General features: G+C 39.6%; 1 protein-coding gene across 1 annotated transcript in view; it reads right to left on the reverse strand.

Annotated features, from left to right (window-relative positions):
• Positions 1–25954, reverse strand: part of MAN1A1 (mannosidase alpha class 1A member 1) — a 152941-nt gene that overhangs the window by 59629 nt on the left and 67358 nt on the right. The window contains exon 5 of the mRNA XM_054819566.1: positions 3691–3785. Within this exon, the coding sequence (XP_054675541.1) occupies positions 3691–3785 (95 nt within the window). The remainder of the gene's footprint in view (positions 1–3690; positions 3786–25954) is intronic.

Here is a 25954-nt window from a genome sequence, read left to right on the forward strand (position 1 = left end):
ATCCATAAATGCTTACATTATTTACTTTTGTCACTCGGCCAGAGGAACAAGCACAGCATCCCCCTTAGCCATAACAACATTTGCAAACAGGCTGAACGTCCAAAAAACCCATTTCCACTTTGTTATGTTTCCAGAAATAAAAACATTATTTAGCCCAGCCGAAAACTTTTTCATTAAGGTAAGGCATAACTATTTTTCAAAGTTTCAGATGCACTGAAAGGTTATATGATACATTGATTCTTCATAAAAAGCCAGGCACCTTAATACCTAATAGTATCACTACATAGTAGGACAAAAAGGATAATAAATAACCTTAAAACAACTATTAAACTGGTCAATGTATAGGGAGCAAACATTTTATGGAAAATTTATTCTTTCATATAAGAATGCTTCTGAGTTGCTTATTAGAAAGTAGTAATGTGGTCTTATTGGAACTAATAGTGACTAAAAAAAAGATACTGGTCTGCTTTCAAAGGGGGAAAAAGTGACATAAAGAGACAATTTCCATCCAAAAGACAAAAAATATCGTACAGGATCTTATACTTAGAAGTTTATTCCTGACTGATCTAACAGACTAACAGTCTGTGTTCTCTGCATTTCACAGCTGGGCATCATCCCATAAGCAGAAGCCCCATACAGCTTCCTTTTTAATAGTTCCAGGGGTAAAAATAAATAGATACTTTAAAAAGGTCACATGATCCTGCAAACATGATGCAAGCTGGATATTTGTTAAGATTACTCAACTCTCCTAGTGAGTTATAATTTTAGATTTTTTTATTTCTATAAATCTGAGAGGCATATTACAGAAATGCACAAGCAATCCGATTGCTTAGTCATAAATTACTTGAAGTTTTTAAAGAGAAGGGAAGATGAAAATTTTAGCATGACAAGTCAGATTGTCACGGCTCACTGAGAAGAAAAATAAAGGATTGTGAACTAGTGGTATTTCAAGAAGCTGTTATAGTTGCTGTTTTAGAAGTACCGAAGATGAAATATCTAAACAAAGGATTTGAGTGAGGGAGGAAAATAAGTAAATAAATAAATAAAAGTGGCTTTGCCAGCTTGTGCTCCTTATCCCCAAAAGAAGACTCAAATCTATCTGTCAAGCCACCACTGCTTTATACACATTCTCCCTCTGCAGCCTCTCTTTCTACCAGTTTTCAGCCAGCATGGTCAACAAGTGTTATACATCCCTGGTTACTCAAATAACCAAGTGAGCCGTAAAAAGAACTTCAAATTTGGCAGTAAAAGCAGAAGTGAAAAAACAGATGCTGAAGATGAACTGAAGATGCAGAGCGATATCAAGAACATCAGAACATGGAAATACAACTGAAACATTTTGAAAGAAAGAAAAGGAAATTTCAGTACAAACTACCAATCTAATTACTTAAAACGTACTTCAGACGCAACAGGAAATTTTACAAACACGCTCAAGAATTGGCTAATACTTTTAGCTGAAGAATAGTACAGTGAACTTTTTAATACATTTTATAATTAGGGTTCCACAAATAGACGGTAAGTGTTCCATGGTCCTTAAGTCACGAGGAAAGAAGCAGAATGAAGAAAACCAATGGAGAAGAGAAAGAGTACAAGACTTCAGGTGGATGCCTTTGGTATTTAAGGACACACTCAGACAAAAACACATGTATGTTTACACACAGAGGCACCCAAGAAGAGAACAAGTCTGGCTATGATACAGGACGAGCAGAGAAAACAAATTTTTTTTTGTGAAAAACATTTGCATAGTGAAACAAATATCCAGCTCATCTGTTAATCCAAAAATAGCCATTTAAAAATAACCACTGACACCCACAATCTATTGTGAGTCTTCTCCAATTTGAAGAATAAATCAAAATAAAATCAAATAAAGTACTAATCAGAAATGAGGCGTATTAGAGCTGTAATATATGCAGGCTTCAGTGGCTTAGCGTTTCCTAAGCTTGGATGACAGCGTATTTGTTTACACACAGTATTATGGACGAGTCATCTGTTGAAGGTCAAATCTAGACAGATGTGCGAGGATTCAGAACGAAAAACCAAGAACCCAGCTTTTAACATAACTCTTCTTGCCATAGCAAAGGAAGTTATCTTGGCAGAGATCCTCTTCCACTTTGGTGCAAGGTAAGAAATGAACACCTTTTGTATCACCGCCTTGCAGTGTTTGTGGCTGACATGTGCAGTGCACCACGGCAGCTGTTGTGAGGAGCTGGGAATAAGATCATAAAGACCTACCACAGAATTTGGACTATTTGCAAAAAAAAAAAAAAAAAAAAAAATTGATATATTTAGTAGATAAGCAGGGATTTAAATAAGGGCTACATATAAGACAAATGTTTAGCCTAAATACCTTAAGTATGTTTATACATACTAAGTAGAATAAGGCACTGTTGTGTTGCAATTACAAACATATGCTAGGGTTTCGTACTCAGAAGTTTTTGTAACAGCTTAAAAACAAACAACCAACAGACTTTTGAACTTGTGCAGAAGTCACTAAAGTCTGTTCAGAAGAATCATTAGCATGCATGTAAGTAACCAGTAAAAGTCCAAGGGTCATCACTGGGCAGCAGTTAATCAGCCCCTTCAACGAGGAGAAAGTTCAGGGGGCACTAACTCCCTCCTGCTCCTGCACACAGATAGGAGTCTCCCACCTCACTGCTGCTCGAAAGGAAGGCGGAAGATCAGCCTGTCTGAACTGACACGACAGGGGTTTCTGTAGCGCTGGCTCTGAGCGGTTCACTGGGAAGCCTGAAGCAAACACAGCCAACCCAGCAAGCGTGCCAATGTACGTCCCATCTGGGAAAAAGGGGTACCCATAAATACAGATCAAGCAGAGAGCACAGGAAGATGCTGACTGTCAAGGAGGGAATCACGTAAAAAACTGCAACACCATGCCAACACACACACGTGCAATTCTCCTTGACTCGCTTTCTCGTGGCAGGTGGTGCTGGGGTTTATCCGCAGCATGAAGAAAGATGATGTGTCCTTACGAATACACAAATATACCCCAGAGGTGTAACTGTCCATATTCTTCCCCAAGCAGTACAAAGAAAACATTTTCTTGACAGCACGGCATCACTGCTAGCAGGCCTGAGGCAGACCAAGGAACTGCTGACATCTGTCTGGAGTCAGGTACTGGAGGCCAGACTGACGTCAGGAGAGCCTGCACCTCCTACCACAAACACGCAGCTGTCTTCAAAGCACGACTGGCCAAAGAAAAACCACTCCTTGGGAGAGGGTGCAAAACAGCAAGTCACTTCAGGCAGATACTACTTTTCTTCCGTAATATGCTACTGAACGACACGCTGACACTGCATTTGAGAACGGGTAAAAATATGAGTACAAAATGGCTGGAAACTTCACCCTTTCAGAGTAGCACATGTCCTTTGGCCCGTACCCGACATAAAACAACACTAAAAGCAATGGAGGACTTCAGGAAAAGTGATGAGCAACATACTGACAAAGGAGCTGCCACTTCTGAGGTGCATAAATATATTTCTATATGCATTACTGTGCGTACAACGCACATCTACTTAAATTTCCTAATTTAAACTGTAGAACCAAGGTTCTTATGTCAACTTTCACCTAGCTAGAAAGACAAATACTGTGCAGCAATTGTAATAGTTCTGTGATGAAGATGGTTTCAACATTAGTTTTTTATATGTTCTAGTCACCAAAAAGCAGTTGTTTTACCTCTTAATATTAAGCAATGCCCAAGGTATCCCAGTGGGAGTGTTGAAAGCAGGTAGCAATTTCTCTCCAAGCTCCACTGCTTTTTTTCGGAAAATCTGGAAGTTAAGAAGAAACAAAGGGTTGGAAAATGCATTGCTGCTCCCACTAAATTAATTTAGATAATACTGTTACTGCGCATAAGTTATCTCAGCGCAACGAAGCGTCCCTGCTTTTTTAGGGCAACGTCAAAGGAACGAAGTAGCACAATTCATTTTCCATTACACACCGTAGCAGGAGAACTCACACAGCAGGATCTCACAGTGACGATGCCCAGATGACCTGCGCCTGGCATGACCGGCATCAAGCCAGAGACATCAGCATGATCAGACCCGCTCCGGATTGCGCAGAGCTCCCCACCGTGCCCGCCAGGCGCTCTGGGGTCGGGGAGGGGGGCCATTAGCCGGGCACGCTGCCGGATCCAGGCTGGCTCACAGGCAGGTCCCTGCCCCCAGCGACACGTCCTTCCAGAGCGGTGGGGATGCTGCCGCAGAAATGCCGCCTTTGCTCTGTGTGAGGTTTATTAACGGTGGCTCAGCGTGCCGTGGGAACCCAGGCTGGATCACAGTGTACCTGTCGTACTGCAAATGTGCTGCACGGGCAACCTGCGGCAAAAACAACCTCCTCCCCACCCCCTCTCCAAGTTAAAAAAAAAAAAAAAATTTGCAGCACCACAGTCTTACAGACTCAGCTGACTTATACCCAGTTGGGTATCAATGCCATGATTAATCAAAAAATTGGAATATACTCCTACAGATAACTGAGATGTAACTGTTCTTTAGCATGTAAAGAGTTTCAGATTTCACCTTAAAAACAAGAAGCAGAAAGACCCCAACTGGTTAGCATGTTCCCACAAGAATTACAAACAATTTAACATCAGGAAATCTTATATTCAGAGTAATAGTTACAAAGCTAGAATGAAGAGAATTTTACTCTCCTTCAACTGCCAGCTCAACTCAGGTTACATTAACCTGACTTTTCAAGCACTGAGTACTCTAGTAAGAGATTTTTTAATTAGAAGCAATATTGTTCCAACTTAAATATAGAAACCTATTTAGTGATTTCAATATGTGGATGTTCAAGGCCTATTTGCTTGGAATTACACTGGGATCCTGCGCAACACTGAAAGGGATTATCCCAGGTGTAGTAGCCAAAATAGCAAAGTCACCTTCATCGTTCTCTCCTTCTATTAATGACTCTCTTCATTTTTTTCCCCTCAGACATATTTATGATGGATTTTTATTTATTTATGTATTAGCAATCAACTTGTACACCTGATGCATTTCACAGTGTAGCCAAGTAGGTACAGCAAATTTTTGGAGAAGGAAAAAACTGCATATATGTTTATGTGAATACATAAAGACATTTCCTGGTCAAAACAAGGTCATGAAGAAATTTCTTTCCACACAAATAAAATACAATTTATAAAATCCCACTTTCTAAAAGTCGCTTTGAGTAAAGGTTTTTATTATCGAAAAATACATGATCAGGAGAGAATATAAAAATCTGGGATGATCATGTTACCATAAAGAAGCTCTAGCCTACCCCACAGTCTTTGTATATGACACAGATATCAAGATTTCTGTGACAACAGTCCAAGATTTAGAATTACAGTATAAGATATTTTGAGGGAGGTTGAGTAATTTGAAGCCAAATTATGGCTGGAGTCAGAAAACTTTTCTGAGTGGATAACATGTGAGTTCTTAGAGAAACTTGAAGCAAGGCAGCAGGGAAAACAATTTGCTTGGAAATCCCTTCATAATCCACATTAATTCTGACTCTCCAGTTCACCAGTTGTGTGGATTCTGCTTAAGAGTTAGTTATGGATTTGCAGTCTTCATCCAGTACATAATTCAGTCTGCCCAGGGGTTAAAACCTTGAGGGACACTCAGAAACAGTTGGTGCAGAACATAATTATCTCTTAGTAGGTTTCCTTGAGAGGAGCCAGTGACAGCAACCCCACCAGGAGCACACAAGCTTTCCCCTCCTTACACTTCGCAGCCACATTTTTTCACTTTGGTCTGTTGAACCCAAATGATGCTTTGCTCTTTCGGCACAAGAGAGGCCTTCCCAGCCTTTCACAACGTGCGATCAGCTCATCAGCTTACCTCAACATCTCTGCCCTGAAACACTGAAGCATTAACAGGAAAGTGGTTAGGATGACCCTCCCAAGCAATGGGCACGCAAGGACCCTGAATTTCTGTAGAAGCACCTACTGTGCAGTGTAAACCCCTACGTTTTGCCCTATGTAAAGGGAGTAGGTATTTTATTTTATGGAATGTGGTTGAAGGCACCATATGTACTCTTTTTAGATGTGTATTTAAGAACAAGAGGAGATCTCCCTTTCAAAAAGCACATACAGATTTAACCATAGCAGTGGCAGCAAGGCTCAGTAACTGCTGTACCTTACAGGCTGTATTAATCCTTCATCATTAAAAAGATTACAGGCAAACTCAGGAAATGGTCTGTTACAATAACTGCTTCTGGACAAAAATGTAATGTTTTAGTATCTTAATTAAAGATTTGATGTACAGCAATAATGCTTTACTTTCAAACATTTCCACCAACTCTCACATATTTTTTCAATTCTATGGTATTTCTTTTATAAATCAACAACCCAATTTCTTTCAAAATAAAATTGCCTACTTCATGGAAATGTCAAAAATAATGGTGATCAAAAAATAAACACATCTGATATGTTTCAGTAAGGAAATACCATTCCACACAGGGATATGGAAGGAAAATGTAATTCACTCCTGATAAGGACAGTGCTCTGAACACCAACATTAGAACACACAGTGCAGTCGGGTGTTCTAACTTCTTTCTTGTCCAAAATGCACCTCTGGCAATACAGTAAACGATTTTCCTAGTAGTCAACTAGGAAAAGAGAATTAAAAAATTATTTTTAAGCCATCACACAATTTTGGAACAAGTCTTGAGGTGAAGATGCACTTGTTTAAAAGAGAATGTCAACAGGTTATTACTAATGTATGCTAGTGATTTTACTTCCCCTTTCAAAGTTAAAAAAAAAAGTCAAATATGGACATTATCCAATTTTATCTCTAGGGTTAATTTAACATGGCTGAACAACTGCCTGCTAAATCACTGGCTATTAAGTAGAACAGTATAGGCAAGAATGACAAGAATACACCACCACGCTGAATGACTGAACACAATAAACAGCAACTTCACGCAGCAAAATCATGTTCTTTCAGCAAAGGCAAAAGGGTGAAGATTAATAAAGGAACCATTTTATTTTTCAATTTGCAGCTTTAACGGTTAAAAAATAATAGGAAAGGTGGGTGTTGTAATTATTGCAATCAGCCCACAATGTTCAGAGTATTTTTCTTTTACAGAAACTTCTAACATTGGACAAGAAATAAATATTGTACTGGATAATAAAATAAATAATAATGGATAATAAAAGTAATTTTTGGATAATAAAAGTAAATAAACAACAGAAACTTCTACTTAATATCTCTATTGCTGACATGAATTTCAACTTTTGCCAAGCCCTAATCTCTCCTCACTATCACTCAGTAAAGTTATTTTTTGGTAAGCAAAAACTACAACGTCCATTACTGAGATGCACAGAGTAAAGGCAGAAATGGCAGAGCACAAAACCAAGAGACATTATATATAATAAAGCAAAATTTCCCATTCCAGTGTTATCTTGAGAGGCTCAAGGACTTTTCCTGGTCTTTCCCTGTGGTTGCTCAGCCAGCAGTAATGAAGGCTTACTGACTCGAAGTAACTCCAGCTGGATCAGACCTGGCAGAGGTTGTCATGGTCCCACGCCCGCACACACCCTTCACCCCACGCTCAGTTCTCATGGTTTAGATATTTACCTACAAGTCTAAAAGTCTACAAACCACTCCCAAGACCCCCCATGACTTACTTGACTGCTCTATAATATCCAGACTGCATACTTTTTAAGGAAGAGGGACTGTGGAGATATTTCCCTGACATATCAGTGGTCCCTTCATCAGGTGATGCAATGAGTAAGCCACTCCATCATCAATACCTTCTTTTAAATTGAGGATTCAGAGGGAAGTATTGTGGCTACTTTTAAAAAGCAACCACAGCACTTTGTGCTGACATTTAACTCAGCTAGATACTATACTACAACAAAGAAAATTATTCTAAGTGAAGCACTGTGATTCAGGAAAGAAAATGATAATTGAAACCAGTCAGAAATACATAATCAGTATGTAACACTATAAAGGTAGGTAGGATATTAAATGCTTTCTCAAGCATTTCTCTCTAACCTAATTTTTGCCAGAAGACAGATTTTAGATGCGAGATAATCCTTCTTTTTAAACTCAAAGTATTATTAACATTTTTTTAAAAGGTTTATGTAAGATCTCCAACAAAGTTGTATGATACTGATTCTCACTGTGTGAAGATCTTGTGTAAGAAAGTCTCCTCCATGGAATAAATACACAGACTCCTTCACACTCTTCAGTCCTACTCATAATGAAAATTATCACTAAAGAAAATTAGATGTTTACTATAGTCACATAATAATTATTAGAAGATAGTTACTATATTTTCTATTGAGATCTTTGTTTATATTAGTAGGCTATGAATTGTTAAAATAAATTCAATGCTCAGTAAAGCAGCGCCTTTATTGTCCTTTGAGTTACCAGTCTCAAGTGCCTTACAAACACAAAAGTCACACCAAACTCTGCCACCATCACTCTGAGCCAGCAATTCTTCAAGCAACATTTCAGTACGCAGTAACACATAAACAAGAAATCCACCTCACCACTGCACACGCGCAGCTTTCCTGTTACTGTCCATTCCACTAACAACACACCTACCAAGGCAGGGAGCAAAACATTATTTCCTCTGTTAGATGTTCTTAATTATTTTTGAAATACATATATATATTTTTTGGTCTTCGTAAGAGAGAACAAACTAACTCAGGAACGTCCCGTACCACGCCACCACCGCACAAGCTGCTAGGAGATACGCTTTTGCATAACACCATACCTATGCACGTCATGATTCCCAATGCCAAGACTCATCCGGTTCCTCAGCAACTATAATCTGCATCTTTCATTCTAGTAGGACTAGACTACTGAAAAAGGTAGGGAATGTAACCACCTTTACTTACACAGTACTTCCATCAGCAGTTTTCCCACAGTAATTGTTTTTCTAATAAAAATTTCCTTATTTCTCTCAAATGTGACCTTAATTCAGTGAGGCACTCTTGCTTAGAAAAGCAGTTTGGGCATGGGGTTTTTTTGTACTGCTTACTTGATGCAAATGCAGAGGTTTAGGGCACAAATTAGGACGGAGAGACAAACTTTGGATGAAAAGAAGTTGTGAACTGAATGAACTAAGTTTTCCAAATAATTTTAAATCAGTTACATTCTCTACACAATCTTGTAGCATGCAGAGATCAAAGCGTGCTTTGTGATCTTTTTAAATGGATTTAGAGAAAAAGTCTTTCGCTTTTAAAAGAAACTGTTAAAAGAGATCATACATTCAGAACTGTGTTGCTTATGCTAGAAGACCCAATCCCACAATCAATCAGATTTTGCAGACTCTTGTGTCCATTATCAAATCTTATTAGGTAAAACAGTGTTCCCACAGAGAATTGAGGATCTGCCTGCAAAGATGCAACCGCAGGGCTAAGACCAGAACAGTGATTTGGTGAGCAGTGGCTTTCATTATAGTGCAAGAATGTTATCTCCTCTGGATAAACAAAAACATTTCCTCTAGCTGGAATGACAAAGCCCTTTGAAAATATTAGATTACGTCATCATAGATTTAATTGCTGTTGCTAGTCAGGAAGAAAAGAAAAGAGAGGAAACAAAGAAATATCTTAGAATTGCCTATGAGGCACGTATTAAAACAGAACATAACATGGTACAATACCAAAAATTAAAGAACAGCCAGAATTCTGCTTTAAAAAGTCCTCCATATGAGGGAAACCAGAAGTTAAATTTTAACACCAGAGGAAACAATCCTCTTTTTTTTTTTAATTGACAAAGACATTTCCCCCACATTTCTAATTCTGTCAAATTAAGCATTTTTCATTTTTGTTTCATATTTACAGATAGAAACTGACATGCCCCTAAGTAAGATTTATTGCTTTCTTTCCTGTACCTGACTGCCTTTCCCAGTAGGGTAAGGAATGAATATTTCAGTGCAAAAGCAGGAAACAAGAGCAGAAAAATGAACAGGGACAAGCTGCTTTCCTGCTCTTCAGAACACTGAATAGAAATCCTTTCGGCGTAACAAATGTTGATTTAGGTTTAAAGCGATCTACTAACAAAAGAGAACTCTCAGAAGAACTAGTTTCAGTACCTTCTTCGCTGAAAGATAATCCAAGATTTTTGCTATGTTTGCATTTGTTTTATTTTTATAATGAAACATTGGAAATGCTACAAAAATTGTGGCGCTCCACCTGACATACCAAAATACTTGAAATAACATAAGCTGAATTCTTCCACTATCTTCAATACCAAGTGATACCACCATTAAGTATCCTATTATTTGAAACCAGTTCCTATAACATATTTTCAGTGTTTATGGCACTTGGATAAGTAACCCAGCTGCTGGCATTAATTCAGCAGCAATTACTGCTTTTACCATTACTGTCACCTTGACACTAGCAGGTAGTTTTGAGTTTAATTTCATTCTGTCCTCACTTACTCCTGCCTGAGCCAAGTCAGTTATGAATTATCTGTGCTACAAGGTGAGGAGACAGTTAATAACATTTCTGGAAATGAGTCACATCAGTGTGGTAACCAGTACCAACAGAAGGAGCCAAATGGACTTCATTTAGGACCTTCACAGCTGTAGTAGTATTTACTGCACACCCCGATCCAGAAGTTCCAAGAGCACGTTTTGAGCATTTTCCCTGGGAAACAGACTGGGTCCAGGACCAACTTGCTAGCTCTGGGCCAGCCCTAGTCCTGCTGGGTCTGAGCGGAGCACGCGTGAAGTGCCGCACCAGCTCACGAGCCCACCTCCAGCCCAGGGCTGCATCCAACCTCGTGCCTTCTCACCAGATACAGAAGAGGCCAGTGCATTAAAGCCAAGCGGCTCTGCTCCAGGCTACACCTACAGTGGTCAAAGACAAGGCAGAGCTAATCAGCACGACTGCACACGCTGACACCAATCAGCATCATGCTCTTCAGTACTCTCGAGTTTTAGGAAGGCTTTGTAAGTGTAGCATCAGACCCAAAGCACCTTTGCCCATCTGCGCTACTTTGCTCAGAGCTAATAAGCCTACCCTCGGTCCCCAAGGCCAGAGTGTCACTGATGGCCGAGCGGAGCAGGTCTGGCTCTCCTGGCGTTCCACCAACCTGGAGCTCAGGGACTCGGCTGGATGCAAGAAGCTTCTCTTCAGAGGCAAGGGGGGCGTTTCTGCACTGACCACCCCACAGCATCCCACAGTGCCTGTGCTGCCCCAGCCAAACCCACCAACGGGGCAGCCCAGGCGAAGCCAGCCCGGACACTGAAGAGCCAAACCATGTGATGGAAATTTAAATCAGCGTTTCCTTAAAAGCACAGTGAAGGGAACCAAGCGTGCTTTAGCTCCTTTACAAAGCATGGCTTGTCACACCTTCACCTGAGAATTTTGGCCAGACAGAGCAGTATTTTATTTTATTCAGAATTTCAACAAGTCACCCCCTCCCTGGAGATTAGCAAAACGCAACTGGTCGGGTTTCCATCCCATCGGGACGCCGGCAGAGGGAGCACACGTTAAGCTGTTACACAGCACAGCGGAGGGGCATCTTGGGGTTAGATGTCAGAAATCCCAGGAAAAGGACTAAATTTAAAACCAAACAAAACAACTTATTTTGGTGAATAATCTCAGGCACTCCCCTCATTAGAATTCTCAGAGCAGCGCTAATTTTCATACAATTCTTTCCCTCACTGATATAAACCATATCACAGTTGTGTAAAGCAGGAGGAATGTTTCATTTAAAAATAATGACAACCTGCAGCTATTCCCACAATCCTGCTTAGCATCTACCATCATACTGTGCTGGGCTGTAACATGTTAAAAGGCAAATGGTTTTCAGCGGAGAAGGTCTGGAAAATATAGATTCTGTAGTAAAAGGGGACTTTCTATCCCGATCTAAGGCTGAAACAGCCACAGGGTAGTATTTATAACGAGATCTTCAGTATAGGAATCGAAAGCTTGTACTTGGCACAGCTGTGAGAGCAGCAGGCCCCAGAGCGCTCAAACCTTTTGAAAGCTCTTGGCACCTAAGATGACATGGCAATTCAGAAAGGTGCACGTTAAGTTTCCAGCTTTTGAAAATCACGATCATAGAAGTATGCAAATAACTTTACTGGAAACATTCGGGCAGCTTGTGGTATCGGTGAGCAACTATCTCACCTGCAAACTGCTAGAGCAGTATGTGTCTTTCTCACAACTTGAGGAAATAACAAAGACGGGTAAGCTTTTAGATTTGTACTGCCCTTTCTAGAATACTCCAGTATGCTGGTCACCAGTTCATAGAAGCAAATCCACTTTAAAAAGATGCTTATTACAAAAATCAGATTACATTTTTTGAAAAGAAAAAAAATTTAAAAAAATCTTTTCTTTTATTCAATTAGCCTTTTTTGTTATAGTTTCACTGATGGCAAGAAAATGGATTTTCTTTTCTAGCTGATGATTGTACCAAAGAAGTCACACAGTACCATGTAGAGTCTCCCCCTGTAGAAAAGACTGTAGAGAACTTAATCAAATGGAAGTAACTGGATTAGTGAGATTTCCAGATTTAATCCAAATGTACATAGCAACAAGCACAAAACCCCTCAAGTTATCAGCAGTAGCTAACACATGTAATTACTTCAGTTGTTTTTTAACTCAAGAATTTCTAAGTAGATATACTGTGTTTGAAAATCTGATTTTAGGAAGGCCAGTAATAAATGGTACAAACTGGCAGAAAGAAGGCAAGGCATAAAACAAAGAAATATTAATGTACAGTAACTTATACACACCTGACTTGCACTTTAAAATTAGAATGAATGAAGGAATTGCTAAATAACTTCAGAATTTTTTTTTTTAAAAAAAACCAAACCCAACAAAGGAAGAGTTTGTTCCAGTTATATTTAGTTATTTCCTTCTGTGCTATTTACGTGTATTTAAGATTGCTTACGCAGCCATAAACTCCAAGAACTATTTAACAGGAAGAACTTTTAGACCACAAGAGAAAAAGTAACTGCTAATTTATTTACTAATGTCAAGAAAGCATTAGTTTTTTTAAAGCTTATGTATACTTGCACAATTAAAAGCTTAGCTACAACCCATTAGTACCTGGAAAGCTCATGAACTGACCATTTAATAATATCTCTGTTGTGATAATTCAAGAAAAGGTGGTGATGAATGTAGTAAACTTTAACGATTGACTGTAAGAAAAGGAATTCGTTAGGTATAAAAGCCTTTGCGAATTCCTCACCCCAAACTTAGGGCAGCCTTAATTTTACCAGAGGTGTGACACACGGCATGCACGATGAGTAATGAGTTGGATTTGCTGCATACGTGCAGATCAACTGCACGCTGGCAGCTGGCTCCCGAGGCCCAAAGCACAGGTAACTAGACTCACGCCTACAAAAGCTGCGCTCAAATCTTAAGATACTGAAATCCCACACCACCTCAAATAAATAAACCATGAAACAGCTCGGTATCAGTACGTCAGCGTCAAAGATTTGGGATGCCATTCTTGCATCCTGTCAGCAACAGAAAGCCCGGAATCCCAGGTCTCCAGTCAAATAAAGCACGTGCTTCTAGCAAGGGCAGATGGCAAATTAGCAGGTATTAAAACTGTCAGCAGTCCATGATGGAGGACTGAGCCTGCACCTAAGAGCTAGTGGAAGTTTTAAATCTCTGTTTTTACCCAATATGCACATAACTGGAACAGGATATCAACCCACTATATATGTATTAACACTACGGTACGTCCTGCTCTGAACAACAGGCAGCACTGTAAGAGGCACCATACAGCTGCACAACTGAAGGACGAACAGGCACTATTACTAAAAACTCCTTCCCAAGACCCCTCCATCCCCAACAAAACAACCCCCCCTCAAGCCTGCAGAAGTCCAATATTCAAATGCTTGGTTGCTAGTGAGAGACACTGCCAGCCCTAGAAGCAACTCATAGACTAACACTAGGCAAGGATATCAAGAGCACAAAATACATTGTGTACTTAGTGCTCAGGTCTTCTATGGTTAAGTGATACATCATTTGAAAATATATTGGATGTAAGTAAATACGAATGGAATTAAAAGTATGGCATATAGAATGGAAACTCATTATATTGTGAAGCAATACAGAAAACATCTGGATGTCATCTTAGAGGTTTGTGTTTTTCCTGATTAAGGAAACAGCTGCCTTAGTAAAATTACTCATATCCACCAATAATGAAGAGTATCTTTTAGCACAATTCCTCTGTTAAGCCACAAGCATCTGCTTCCTAATTTTCTTTTTATTTAATCTTGTGTACCCAGCCCAAGTGCTGTAACAACAAATTTAAATAGCTGCCGCATTTTACATCTTGCAAGCTATCATATCTAAACAAAGAATAGCACTTTGCATATGAAACTCTCCTTTCAAGCAGGTGACCGTTGAGAAGTGATTTCCAACACCATCTGTGTGAAAGCAGGGGGTGGGGTGGAAGAGCCTAATAAACTTTGCATGGTGAATCAATGATTACATCCTTAATGTAGCATAAAGCGCTAACAGAAGATTCATTCCTGGCCTTGCAAATTTGACTGTATCTTTTAATTCCAATACCATTAAGTGATTTATAGCAATGCCTTCACTCTAAACTACACTCCTAGACCACGGTGGCAGGCACAAAAAAGGCTAAAATCCCTCTGCATAGGTAAAGGATATTCTATTTGCTTTTTAATGTTAACTCAACAGCAAACAGAGAGCTGTTTGTTCCAGCCAGCGTTACATGTGATACCTTTAAGTTTGTTCCAGCTGCTAATGGAGTTTTAAATGATGCTTATCAAATATACAACACAAACAGGATACCAAGTATGTCTACTTTACCTGTTCTTCCACTCATTTTTTAATATCTTTTACTCACTTTACTATTTTACTCCAACATCAGAATAACAGCTTAATGACATGACTCTCAACAGTTGGAATTAAAAGGGTCCTTGGACAAAAGGGTCCAAGGCTCAGGATTTCCCACATTCTTCCATCTTCCCTGAATTGAACACTAGCAAATGGGTACCTCCAGAGCAAACCTGGTCAGCTCACTGAGCCAATGGAAAAAAACTACTCTTTTTGCTCCACTCCTCCTCAAAAGGGCAGTCTCCTGAATCACCATATAGTCTCAATTTGACACCATCACAGGTATTTTAAGTCAGGTATTTATATCACTCATAGGCCAGTACTCAAATTGTTAAAATGTATACTGACCATGTCCTCAGACCAGGTAGCACAGTGTGGCTCTTCTCCAGCCTGCTTGGGGTTTGTTCTGTCTGGAGAGAGTTACTCCTATTGCAGTAGAGCCATTGTCATGGGTCTGCAGTGGTGGTGCCATGGCCCTGAGAAAGGAAAATTTTCCTTTTCCCTGTTATTTTCACGCAAAGTGCTCCAGATAGCCAAGAGGCTGTGGTTTTCCTGAAGCTGTGAGTGAAAGTTCACAGAATCACAAAATGGTTGAGGTTGGAAGGGACCTCTGGAGGTCATCCTGTCCAACCTCCCTGCTCAAGCAGGGCCATCTAGAGCCAGCTGCCCAGGACTGTGTCCAGACAGCTTTTGAATACCTCCAACGATGGAGAATCCACAATCTCTCTGGGCAATCTGTGCAGTGCTCAGTCACCCTCACAGTAAACATGTGTTTCCTGATGTTCAGAGGGAACCTCCTGTGTTTCAGTCTCTGCTAAAAGTTAAACATAAATGTTATACATATATTGTGGCACAGCATTAGGGCATGTACAGGGCAGTCCTAAGTGACGTTTATCCAAGCTATAGCTTCAGCAGACACTGGAACAAACGATTTATCAACAAGAGTCTCCTTTTGTAAAGTAGTAGTGACTTGCTTTAAGAAAGAAGCAAGCAGTAAACTAATAACAACTATAATAAGAGCGAGCTACATGCAACACAAGTGACAAAAGGATTAGGGCAAGGAACAAACAGGATGAAAATCCAAATTGATAAGTTTGAATACCAAAGTTTTAAAAACAAGTCATGACGTTGGGCACAGAATTACAGAATTCCAGGCTTTACACAGTCTTCATTGAACACAGAAAGCTTAAGGAGTGTCATTTGCATTCAAGTTTATTCTAATGTCCTTTAACAGAGATACTCTGTTCTTCTTCATGCCTGGGGAATTCCACTGACCATTAATTTGATGTGTTCATGGATACAAGAAGAAGAAATTAAAACCTACTCTTTTAGAGTGTTTCTTGTACTCTTTAAACATATATCAAATATAATGAGTATTCACTGAAAATTAATGTTGTCCTTAAGGCTGTCCCATGTTTAAACAGTAAAGTGCTTCTTTTAATCCTTATACTAGGATTGAAGCCGACACAGGAATTTCCAGATTTTGTGATCTCAGATACTGGAAACATGATAAATATCTTAAAAAGGAAAATGATCACAAGTAGAAAGACAGTGCCAACTGTCACTCTGTTAGGTTTACAGCATGGATCACTTAGGAACAAGCCACTTGATCATAAAACTCTCTTATTGATCCTTCTCTACCACCAGCAGCTACAGGCCACTTCTGTTTCACTTTGATATATACGGAAAAGGAACTAAGAGTTCTGGTCCTAATGTTTCAGTGGTTTCCCAGACTACAAGTAAATATTGATGACCATCCCAACCACTAACATCATAGAAACGACTTCTTTCTTTTGTTTTGGTAAATTCCATTAAAAACAATGGGATTGAGAAGGTGTCATTTGGGTAAATTCAGCCTGCATTTGCAACTGCGCAAACAGCGTAGCTTGACTCTGGGACAGGTGAGTTTTGTAACACTAGTAGTTGCACTGATGACGCATTCCTAAGAAGTTGTTTTACCTGGGAGAGCAACATGTTAAAATTTAGCATGCTCTGCATGTTCCTTCCTCCACAAGACCTCTGACACACCATCTAGCTGGCTTTTTATATAAAGTAATGTAATAAGAAAAAAACTTCTTTCGTATAGCAGGAAAAGATGATGATGGCTTCTTAACTCAGTGACTATTGTCTTTCAGAGAAATCTCAACAATAAGAAAGCACTGAGTTGTCTGATGAATAACAGCACATCCAAAACAAGCCTAAATAAAGTGCTTGTGTATTTTCCTTAAATTAAATATAAGAAATGTGAACTCTCTTGCAGTTCTTTTTATGTAAGCCAAACAGGAGGCTTGAAGAGAGAACAACTATGATTTAAGAAGCTGCTTTTATGTTGTAAGTTAAATCATCAGGCAGACTAATTCAATTCCTCTCTGTTTACTGTAAGACTATTTCTCTTACTGGACAAGCCATAAAACTAAAGTGATTAAAATATAAGGAGGCAAGCAGACATCTGCAATTCTGAAGAGTCAGAAACAAGTGCTCTGACTGAAGAGCAGTGCTGCCACCAAGTCATAAATTTATGAGCAATTCAACTGCTTCTCTGAATTCCCTGCAGTTAAAACTTTTTTTACAGTTAAACCTCAAAATCATTCCTATAATTAAACAGCCGTAAGATGTTATCTCCAAAGATTAACATTATTTTTGAATGTAGTGTATATTTGGAGGAAATAACAGTTAGTATTCATAAGGATTTCAAGGATGCATATTAGCATCAATAGGTATCTTCACATTGCTTTCCATACCCCCACTTGAAGCACTGAAGCATGGGGAAAGAAAAAAAAAAAAAAAAAAAAAAAGAAAGACATGACAGTCATGTAAACTCTCTCTGTTTTTACCAAAACTCATGACGTGGCTTCAGTGTTTTATTTTACTGTTTGACTGAACACTTCACATAGCCATTCCTAGAGGGAATACCTTGCAGGTTTCACTAAATTATTTTTATATTTGAAGGTGTGTAAATTAAAACATTACAGTACCTTAAACATAATTTCAAGTGGGAACTAGATATAAAAGAGTCTTAAAAGTATGATTTAGAAAAGGGGCATCTTAATACCAGCTTACACTCATTACTTCTATCACCAATTGTCTTAGTCCATCAAGAAAAAACTGGCTGAGCAAGGAGTTGTTCTCGCTACCTCAGTAAGTCTTTACTTTTGGCCTTTGGAATATGAACTTAACACACAACCTTCAAGCAAATCAGAAAGGCTGATGGCATTTAACACTGGAGTAAGTCTGCCCAGACGTGCGGAGTACCATCCCCATAGTCTCCTGCAGCAGTGTGGCAATGTTTGCCCAGAGCATCTCAGCAGTTATTGATCTTGCCTGGAATCAGGAAAATTATTTGTTCTTCCCTCTAGAATATAAATGGAAATAAAAGCAACTCTGGAGAGAAAAGACTGAGCACAGACTGAACGATGTTTGTAAGAGATACTCTACAAGCAGCAAATGCTGATGAGAAGGTTTGAGTTACTCACTGGTTTTGCATGATAAAAGGAAAAAGATTGAAATTGTCTGTATACTATGAATAGTGTTTTTAAGAACAAGTTGGGGAAAATAGCATCCTTTAAGAAACGGCATTGTGAGCTGCTGACTTTGTTCTGCAGCTGTTCGTTTGAAGAAAACAAAAGAGTTTTCAAAGAAAAATGGAAGAGAATGAATTTCGCAGCATATCCTTTTCACATGATGATCCTGAGGATCTACTGGACTGTAAAATTATCTAGTCATGCTTGCAAAAATTAAGGACAACTTGCCCCCCAAGGGACAACACGACTTTAAAGCACTAACTGGACTGAACCAGCTTCCAAAAACAACTAGTGTGGTTATTTTGCTTAGCCTGCAAAGGCAGATGACTGCCTAAAGGCTGAAGAAAAGAAACAAACCAGGCACATCTAGTTCTTCAGATTAACTAGTTACAGAGCCTTTTTGGTAGTTCAATGCATCCGATCATAAGAAACCTCGTAACTGGCCCTTGTGCCAGAAGGACGACTGCTGTCTGTTAATTGAAGGTTAACTCTACTCCAGTAACACCGCAGCTGGAATGATCTTCCTTGTTTGCGTTGGAGTTCTCTCAGTTTACAGAGGGTTGGGTTTTTTTGGATGTTAAGCTTTTGAGCCTTTATATAGCTGAATGACGAGAGTCCCCTCATGCTGTACTGCCTTAGCTACTTTTGAAGGAGTTATCAAGGTCAGGTGGGTTAACGTAAGAAATCAAAGGTGTTGAGTGAAGAATATCAGAGCTGAACCCACCAAACAAAATCCAAGTTCTTCAGAATATCTCACCACCTCCTGACCTCTCTCATATCTTATACTTTACTAGAAAATTAAACAGTAAGATAGCTGACCAGCTAACACCTGTGGGAATATAAAAGTGTAATACTTGTTGAGAAAAGACTTGCAATGTAAACAGTGAGCTAAGAAACTGAATCTGCTGTTTAAATACATCCTGAACTATTTTCCCTTGAGGAAAGCAAGTAAGATTTATATAAAACACTAGCACTAAACAGTACTCTTTTTCACCTTTCAAATCTTCATGGAAGTGATTTTGTTCATCCTCTTCTCAGTCTCTGGCTTAAGAAAAGCATGCAGTTTGCCCATTTCTGTGCACTTTGGCCTATGCAAAATGAGCCCTTACATTCAGTGATTTGAGGAAAACAAAGATTTGTCTTTCAAATGCTCCATGACAGCTCTGTTTAGGGGCAATCACCTGCCAAAACCCCAAATTCCCCTTGGCATCCGTTTTCCTGGAAGTGGCACAGGATTTTTCATGGCAACATCTTTTCCAAATTCCTTCTCAATCATTTGCACATAGGGTGCAAATACAGTCTGTGTATGGCAGAGGGAAGCTTTTGGCACAGGAGAGACAGGAACTGCACTCATTTATCAACCACAACGTTTATCAACCACAACATTTATCAACATTATTCAACTGTTGCGTTTTTACAAACAAATGGCAAACAAATAGCATGCGGATTCCTGCAATTTCGAAAAGACCTGGTAAAAAGGTCCCTCCTTATCTTTCCTTTCAAATCTTTCAGATTTTTGTTGTTTGAAAAGCACAAACAATAGATCCTGCCAAAAAAATACACGGGCCAATTAACACTCTCCATAAATTGATCCCAAGAGTTCGTGCTAACTTAAAGCCAGTGAACCTTGTTTGTATCTGTTTCAGATTTGATCTGCTGAGCAAGATGTATTGCTAAATCCAGAGGAGACTAAAAGAAAATCTGATTCTTCTGCAGCAAAGATGCCATTATCTGTACCTGTTGCTGGAGGCATGAAGGGCATGCAAGAGCAGCAATGATGTCTGCTTCTGATTTCAGGCATTCAATTTTCTCAATGATTTTCAGTTAGCTTCAAGCAGCAGAACTTGTATGTGGCACAAAATGGTGTTTTGTAACAAATTTCTAATCTGATCCTTCAAACAGCAAATTGGATGAGCTTCCAAATTTCATCATAAACTTCTATTCACTTGATTTGTATTTAAAATACTTAGAATTAATTAATGCTTACATATTCTTTAATAGAAGTAATTTAAATTTTGGAGAAAGATACAGAAGTAGAAGGATTCTTTGCTAAAGTCAGATTCATGAATCTGATGAACGCCTTAGTAGTTGCCAATAGAATGAAAAACATGGGAATCTACTGGATGGTTTATGCTTTTATCTTCTCTAAACTAATAAGGAGAGGACATTATTATCTATTTAACTCCCAACTTAATGAAAAATAACCTCTGGATCAGACTCCGTCTATGGAGACAAAACACGAAATGGAACCTTGCATAAACTAGCCAAACATTGTGAAAGATTTAGATGAAGAAATGAAGAGTTACTCCATGCCCAGAGTAAAATGCAGGTACATACTATTGTTACCTATACTTTTTTTTGGGAAAAAAATTCAGTACCATGATTCAATAACATTTATTACTTATCTCCTAATTGAACTTTTGTAATACATCCACAGAGAGAATATACTTTCCCAAATATTTTATATAGCCTTGAATTAAAGGAGGATAAATTAATGCTGATCTATTGCCATTGTCAGCACTGACTGAGATATTTTTCTGTTGCTTTCATTTGCAGAAACAAGGCAGATTCTTGGCTGTAAAACTATAGATAAGGATTATTCTTTATAGATAGTATATTTGCAACAATCTCAACACTGCTTGCAAATGGCTCCACAGAACCATGTATTTAACCATATGCTGTATATTGTCTATTAAATTTGCCGAACAGGACAATCCCACTAACTCTTCAGTTAATATGTCTTTACTCTCCTTTTATTCTGCTTTATTATTGCAATTGCATTTGATGCTGCAAAGTGGCAGAACTGAATACTGAGATAAGTGAAAGACACAAGCATCTTGGAGGTTGAATTTCTTTGCAGATGTACGGTGACTCTGGACAGACTGTTAATAGCGTATCATTTCTTCTGCAGAGTATATTAACCCACATGCAAAAAAATCTTCTTTGGGGTCTATCTAGAGCTGCTGCTCAAAAGAAAAAGCACTCACACTAGTATTTCTGGTAGACATGCCCTCTCCAACTGTTCTGTAGAACCACAATCAAGTGAAACTGCAGGAGCTGGTTGAGAGCCAAATCCCCAGAACAAACAAACCAGCTCCCTCTCAGCTGCTTGAATTCTACTTAATAATATAGCTCACGAACTCATGTCAAACACACCAGCTGTTACAATCACAAACAGATATTACTTAGCTCTCATTATCATCCATTCTCCTAACAGTTTACCAGTTTTAGCATCAGACTATAGTAGTCTGGAGGTAAGAAGAGGTTTTTGTTTAGTGTAACGAGCAATAAATAATTTCTGTTCAGTTATTTCAAAAGTCAATGCATGAATGCAAAAACATGTCATATAAGTTTGCCATAGGACAAAGCAATTTTTGTTGTTGTTTTGAAAAAACTCCCCAAACAAACCGCAAAAGAGAAACCACTACAAGTGAAGAATATGGTTATGTACCAGTCAGAGTTGTAAACTCACGTTTCTCAGACCAAAATCAGGGCTCTGGCTCCTGGTTTCATAGTAGGCTACTAGGCTTAGGTATGGCAGCTGCCGCAGGCTACCACCATTGCTGCTCTGTCCCCTGCTGTGGATATTCATGCTGATGACAGACATCTGAAAGAGAAACCTACCCACTGCTGAACTCCAGCAGACAGCAATTCACTGAATTAATGTAAATTGCCACTATTTTCACTTTACGTTAGCAGCGCAGCCTGAAGGTCTTTATTATGAGGCACAAAAATTGTTGGTGATGGCAGTTGATTGCACGCCTGGTGTCCAGGTGGCAGAGGCTCCACAAGCTTCAGGTACTTAAGAGCTGAGTAAGAGTTCCCCATTGCGGTACATATACGTGGTATCGGTAACTCCCAAGCAGAGAGGGAAGAGAAGGAAAACCAAGAAGTAAAACTTAAATTAAATGCAAGACTGGCAATCAGCATCTCTGTGACCATTCTTTGAAGTTTCCTCAGTGTTATCTGTGGGGGCAGCTTGAGAGGCAGAGTTGCAGAGAGCGGCTGAGCAAGTCGCATTGAGAGAACGGGGACAGACGTATTAGGAATGAGGAAGCTTTTGGAGTATCAGGAATCTATTTAACAGAGATGGGTTTCATCAACAGCAACAGTATAATTGCACTGCAGGAACTTAAGAGGCAGAAATAGAAGACTGAAGGGCAGCCTGCTTGGAACAGCAGAAGAGTCTACACCAAAGAAAATCTTAGGAGCTGAGGTTATCTCCAGAATGTGAATCCACGGGGGTTGTGTAGTACATTTTGATGCAGCTAGCACAGAAACAGAACAGTGTTAGATCTATTAAAGGTGGTGAAGAGACTGAAATACCAATGGAGATTACAGACTGTGATTGTGGGAAATGGAGATTTTAAATCCTTCTCTGTCCCTGAGTAGGCTGTTAAGTGCTACGTCAGCATGGATATAAACCATGCTTTTATACACTGTAATGACAGCTTCTTGCAGAAACTCAGAGTCTATGAGAAAAAAAAGTAGGTCTTCACTTAGCTTGACATATTACTGTCTAACAAAGACCACATGCTCCAATTCAACATGCTGTTATAAACAAAAGCTTCACCAAGCTGTGTGGTGTGGTCGACACGCTGGAGGGAAGGGATGCCATCCAGAGGGACCTTGACAGGATGGAAAGGTGGGTCTGTGCAAATTCATGAAGTTCAACAAGGCCAAGTGCAAGGTCCTGCACATGGGTCGGCGCAATCCCAAGCACAACTATCGGCTGGGCGAGGAATGGATTGAAAGCAGCCCTGAGGAGGAGGACTCGGGGGTGCTGACTGATGAAAAGCTCAACGTGAGCCAGCAGTGTGTGCTTGCAGCCCAGAAAGCCAGCCGTGTCCTGGGCTGCATCAAGAGAGGCGTGACCAGCAGGTCGAGGGAGGTGATCCTGCCCCTCTACTCCGCTCTGGTGAGACCCCATCTGGAGTACTGCGTCCAGCTCTGGGGTCCCCAGTACAGGAGAGGCATGGAGCTGTTGGAGAGAGTCCAGAGGAGGGCCACGAAGCTGATCAGAGGGCTGGAGCACCTCTCCTATGAGGACAGGCTGAGAGAGTTGGGGTTGTTCAGCCTGGAGAAAAGAAGGCTCTGGGAAGACCTAATTGCGGCCTTCCAGTACCTGAAGGGGCCTACAGGAAAGCTGGGGAGGGACTGTTTATCGGGGAGTGGAGTGACAGGACAAGGGGTAATGGGTTTAAGCTGAAGGAGGGTCGATTTAGATTAGATGTTAGAAAGAAATTCTTTACTGTGAGGGTGGTGAGGCACTGGAACAGGTTGCCTGGAGAAGCTGTGGCTGCCCCATCCCTGGAAGTGTTCAAGGCCAGGTTGGATGGGGCTTTGGGCAATGTGGAGGGTGTCCCTGCCCATGGCAGGGGGGTTGAAACTAGATGATTTTTAAGGTCCCTTCCAACCCAAACCATTCTGTGATTCTATGATTCACTTTGGTAATGTTTAAGTTTGGAAAGAGAATCAAGAAGATGAGCTGAAATGAACTTAGAAAGCAAAAGCCAAATGAGTAAAATGCTTGGAGGTGACTTGGAGAATAAAAGATGATGTCCAGAGTCCCAAGATTCTCAAATTAGAAGTCTCAGATGACTTCTATCTTCTTTCAGTGTGACTGTAAAGAAGGTAATTAAAAGCAATAGCATATTAAGTCTGATTAAGGAATAAAGAAACTGATAATGTCTGACAAGTTAAATGAAAAAGTATTAAGGCAGGCAAAAAGTAAATTTTGAAGAACAAGTTTTTAAAGTTAAAAACCAAAAAAAGACAAATATGAGGCCAGCTAGAGAGCCAGGAAGAACAATTAAAAGATGTCTGTGTGAAAGAGCACACTGCATGAATCAAGGCCATTGCAGAAAAGCGAAATTTGACCCAGTGTGCAGTCTGAAGAGCCTAGGCAGGTTCCCATGCAAGGAGATTCTTAAAAGGACAAGCCTAATGCTCTGTCCCAATATTGAGGTTGGACTAGATGACCTCTTGAGGTCCCTTCCACGCTGAAAGACTCCAGGATTCTCTGATATATGGAAGTTAAAAAAAGAAAAACAAAACAAAAACTCGATGATAAAAATGAAACAAATCATCAAGATCATTTCAGAGCTCTAAAAGAACTAAAACATGACACCACTGAAGTACTGATGTATCACTTAAAGTGGCAGCAGATGGATGGTAGGTGGCAAACAGGACCCAAATCTGAAAACAGGGCTGCAGAAAACTACAGGCAATTGCAGTCTTCTAGTTTCTACCAAACAGGGAATTCTACTGCCAGTCTGTGAAGATGCTTAAGGAGGAGTTCAGTGGCATTCACAAAGAAGTGATCAAGCTGATACAGTATGCCTGGAGTTTCAAAGAGCATTAGAAATCAAGCTTCCAAGACATAAAAGGAAAAGTCCTCTTCTTAATTAGAGTCAAGTTAAGTGAAAGGAAGCAGGAGATAAAACACTCAGCCAATTTTCACACTGGTGAGATCAGATCCCCAAGGCATCTATATTGGAACTTACATTCCTGATTTGCAGAAATAGCCCGATACCTTTGCATAGGGTGACAAACTTCACCCTCCTACTATTCAAGATTGCTAAATGATGAATTCTTTTTTTTTTTTTTTATTTATGGAATTTAAATATTGTCTGTGAAGGGAGACCTCTACAAGAGAGGAAGAGCCAGATAAAAATAGCTACAGCTAAATTCTGGAGAATGTCTTCACACTATATGAAGTCAGCAATGTTTTGTGGTCAGCCTGGCAAAGACGGCTCTAGATCAATAGCATCTGCATCATTATTTTGTGTCTGCTCCTCATTAATAAGACAGCACTACCACCACTGATGGATGGTTAAGTGGGCAATGATTAGGTCTGAAGTCAGACAGGAGGCCAAGATAATCAAGTGAGGTTGAATAGTGGCACTGTAACTCCTATTCTAAATGTAGATATAAACTAATTAGGTGATATGTCACTACTTTTTTTTTTCTTCCTTCTTTTTTATTTCTAATTAACAGTTGGTAGAGTAATAGATGAAACTCAGAAAGTCCAACATTTATCATCATGAAGAACAGTTTGTTGTGGGTTTTTTTATTCCTTCATCCTGATCAGGATAAATTTGTGTTCCTTCAAACAGGATGTACTGCAAGAGTGGAAAAAAAACCCCCACAAACTCCAAAAAAACCTGTCACATTTCTGCTCCATGCCATGGAGAGAAATGGCAATATGAACATCATTATCAACTTTGTTTTGTCTTCCTCCAGTGAAGATAACTGTCCTCAGTCCTAGAAAAGAGAAGGTTATATTATGCAGGAAGAACAGCTGCTGAATCCAAAATATTTCAACTCTGGAGGGGGAAAAAAAAAAGAATTACTCATCCCATTCAGAAAATGGAAAAGCTTCAAAGGAACCTGGGAACTTACCAGCTGGATCTGAAACTCACATGCTCCGTATTCACTTCAGAGCATTTTAGATTTACTATTTTGCTTCTCATACAAACACCAATTATTATAAGCTCCTTCTGTTTCTGCCTATGTACTGTATTCCCTGACTGGGGAACTAACGTTCAAGTAAAACAGTCCCCTTATTACATACAGAGCTTTGGCACTACCTATAAGAACCAGCTATCAGTAAACCAGAAGAGCTAGTCAGATCAATCTTTAGACT

This window comes from Grus americana, chromosome 3, assembly GCF_028858705.1.
Source record: "Grus americana isolate bGruAme1 chromosome 3, bGruAme1.mat, whole genome shotgun sequence".
Lineage (NCBI taxonomy): Eukaryota > Metazoa > Chordata > Aves > Gruiformes > Gruidae > Grus > Grus americana.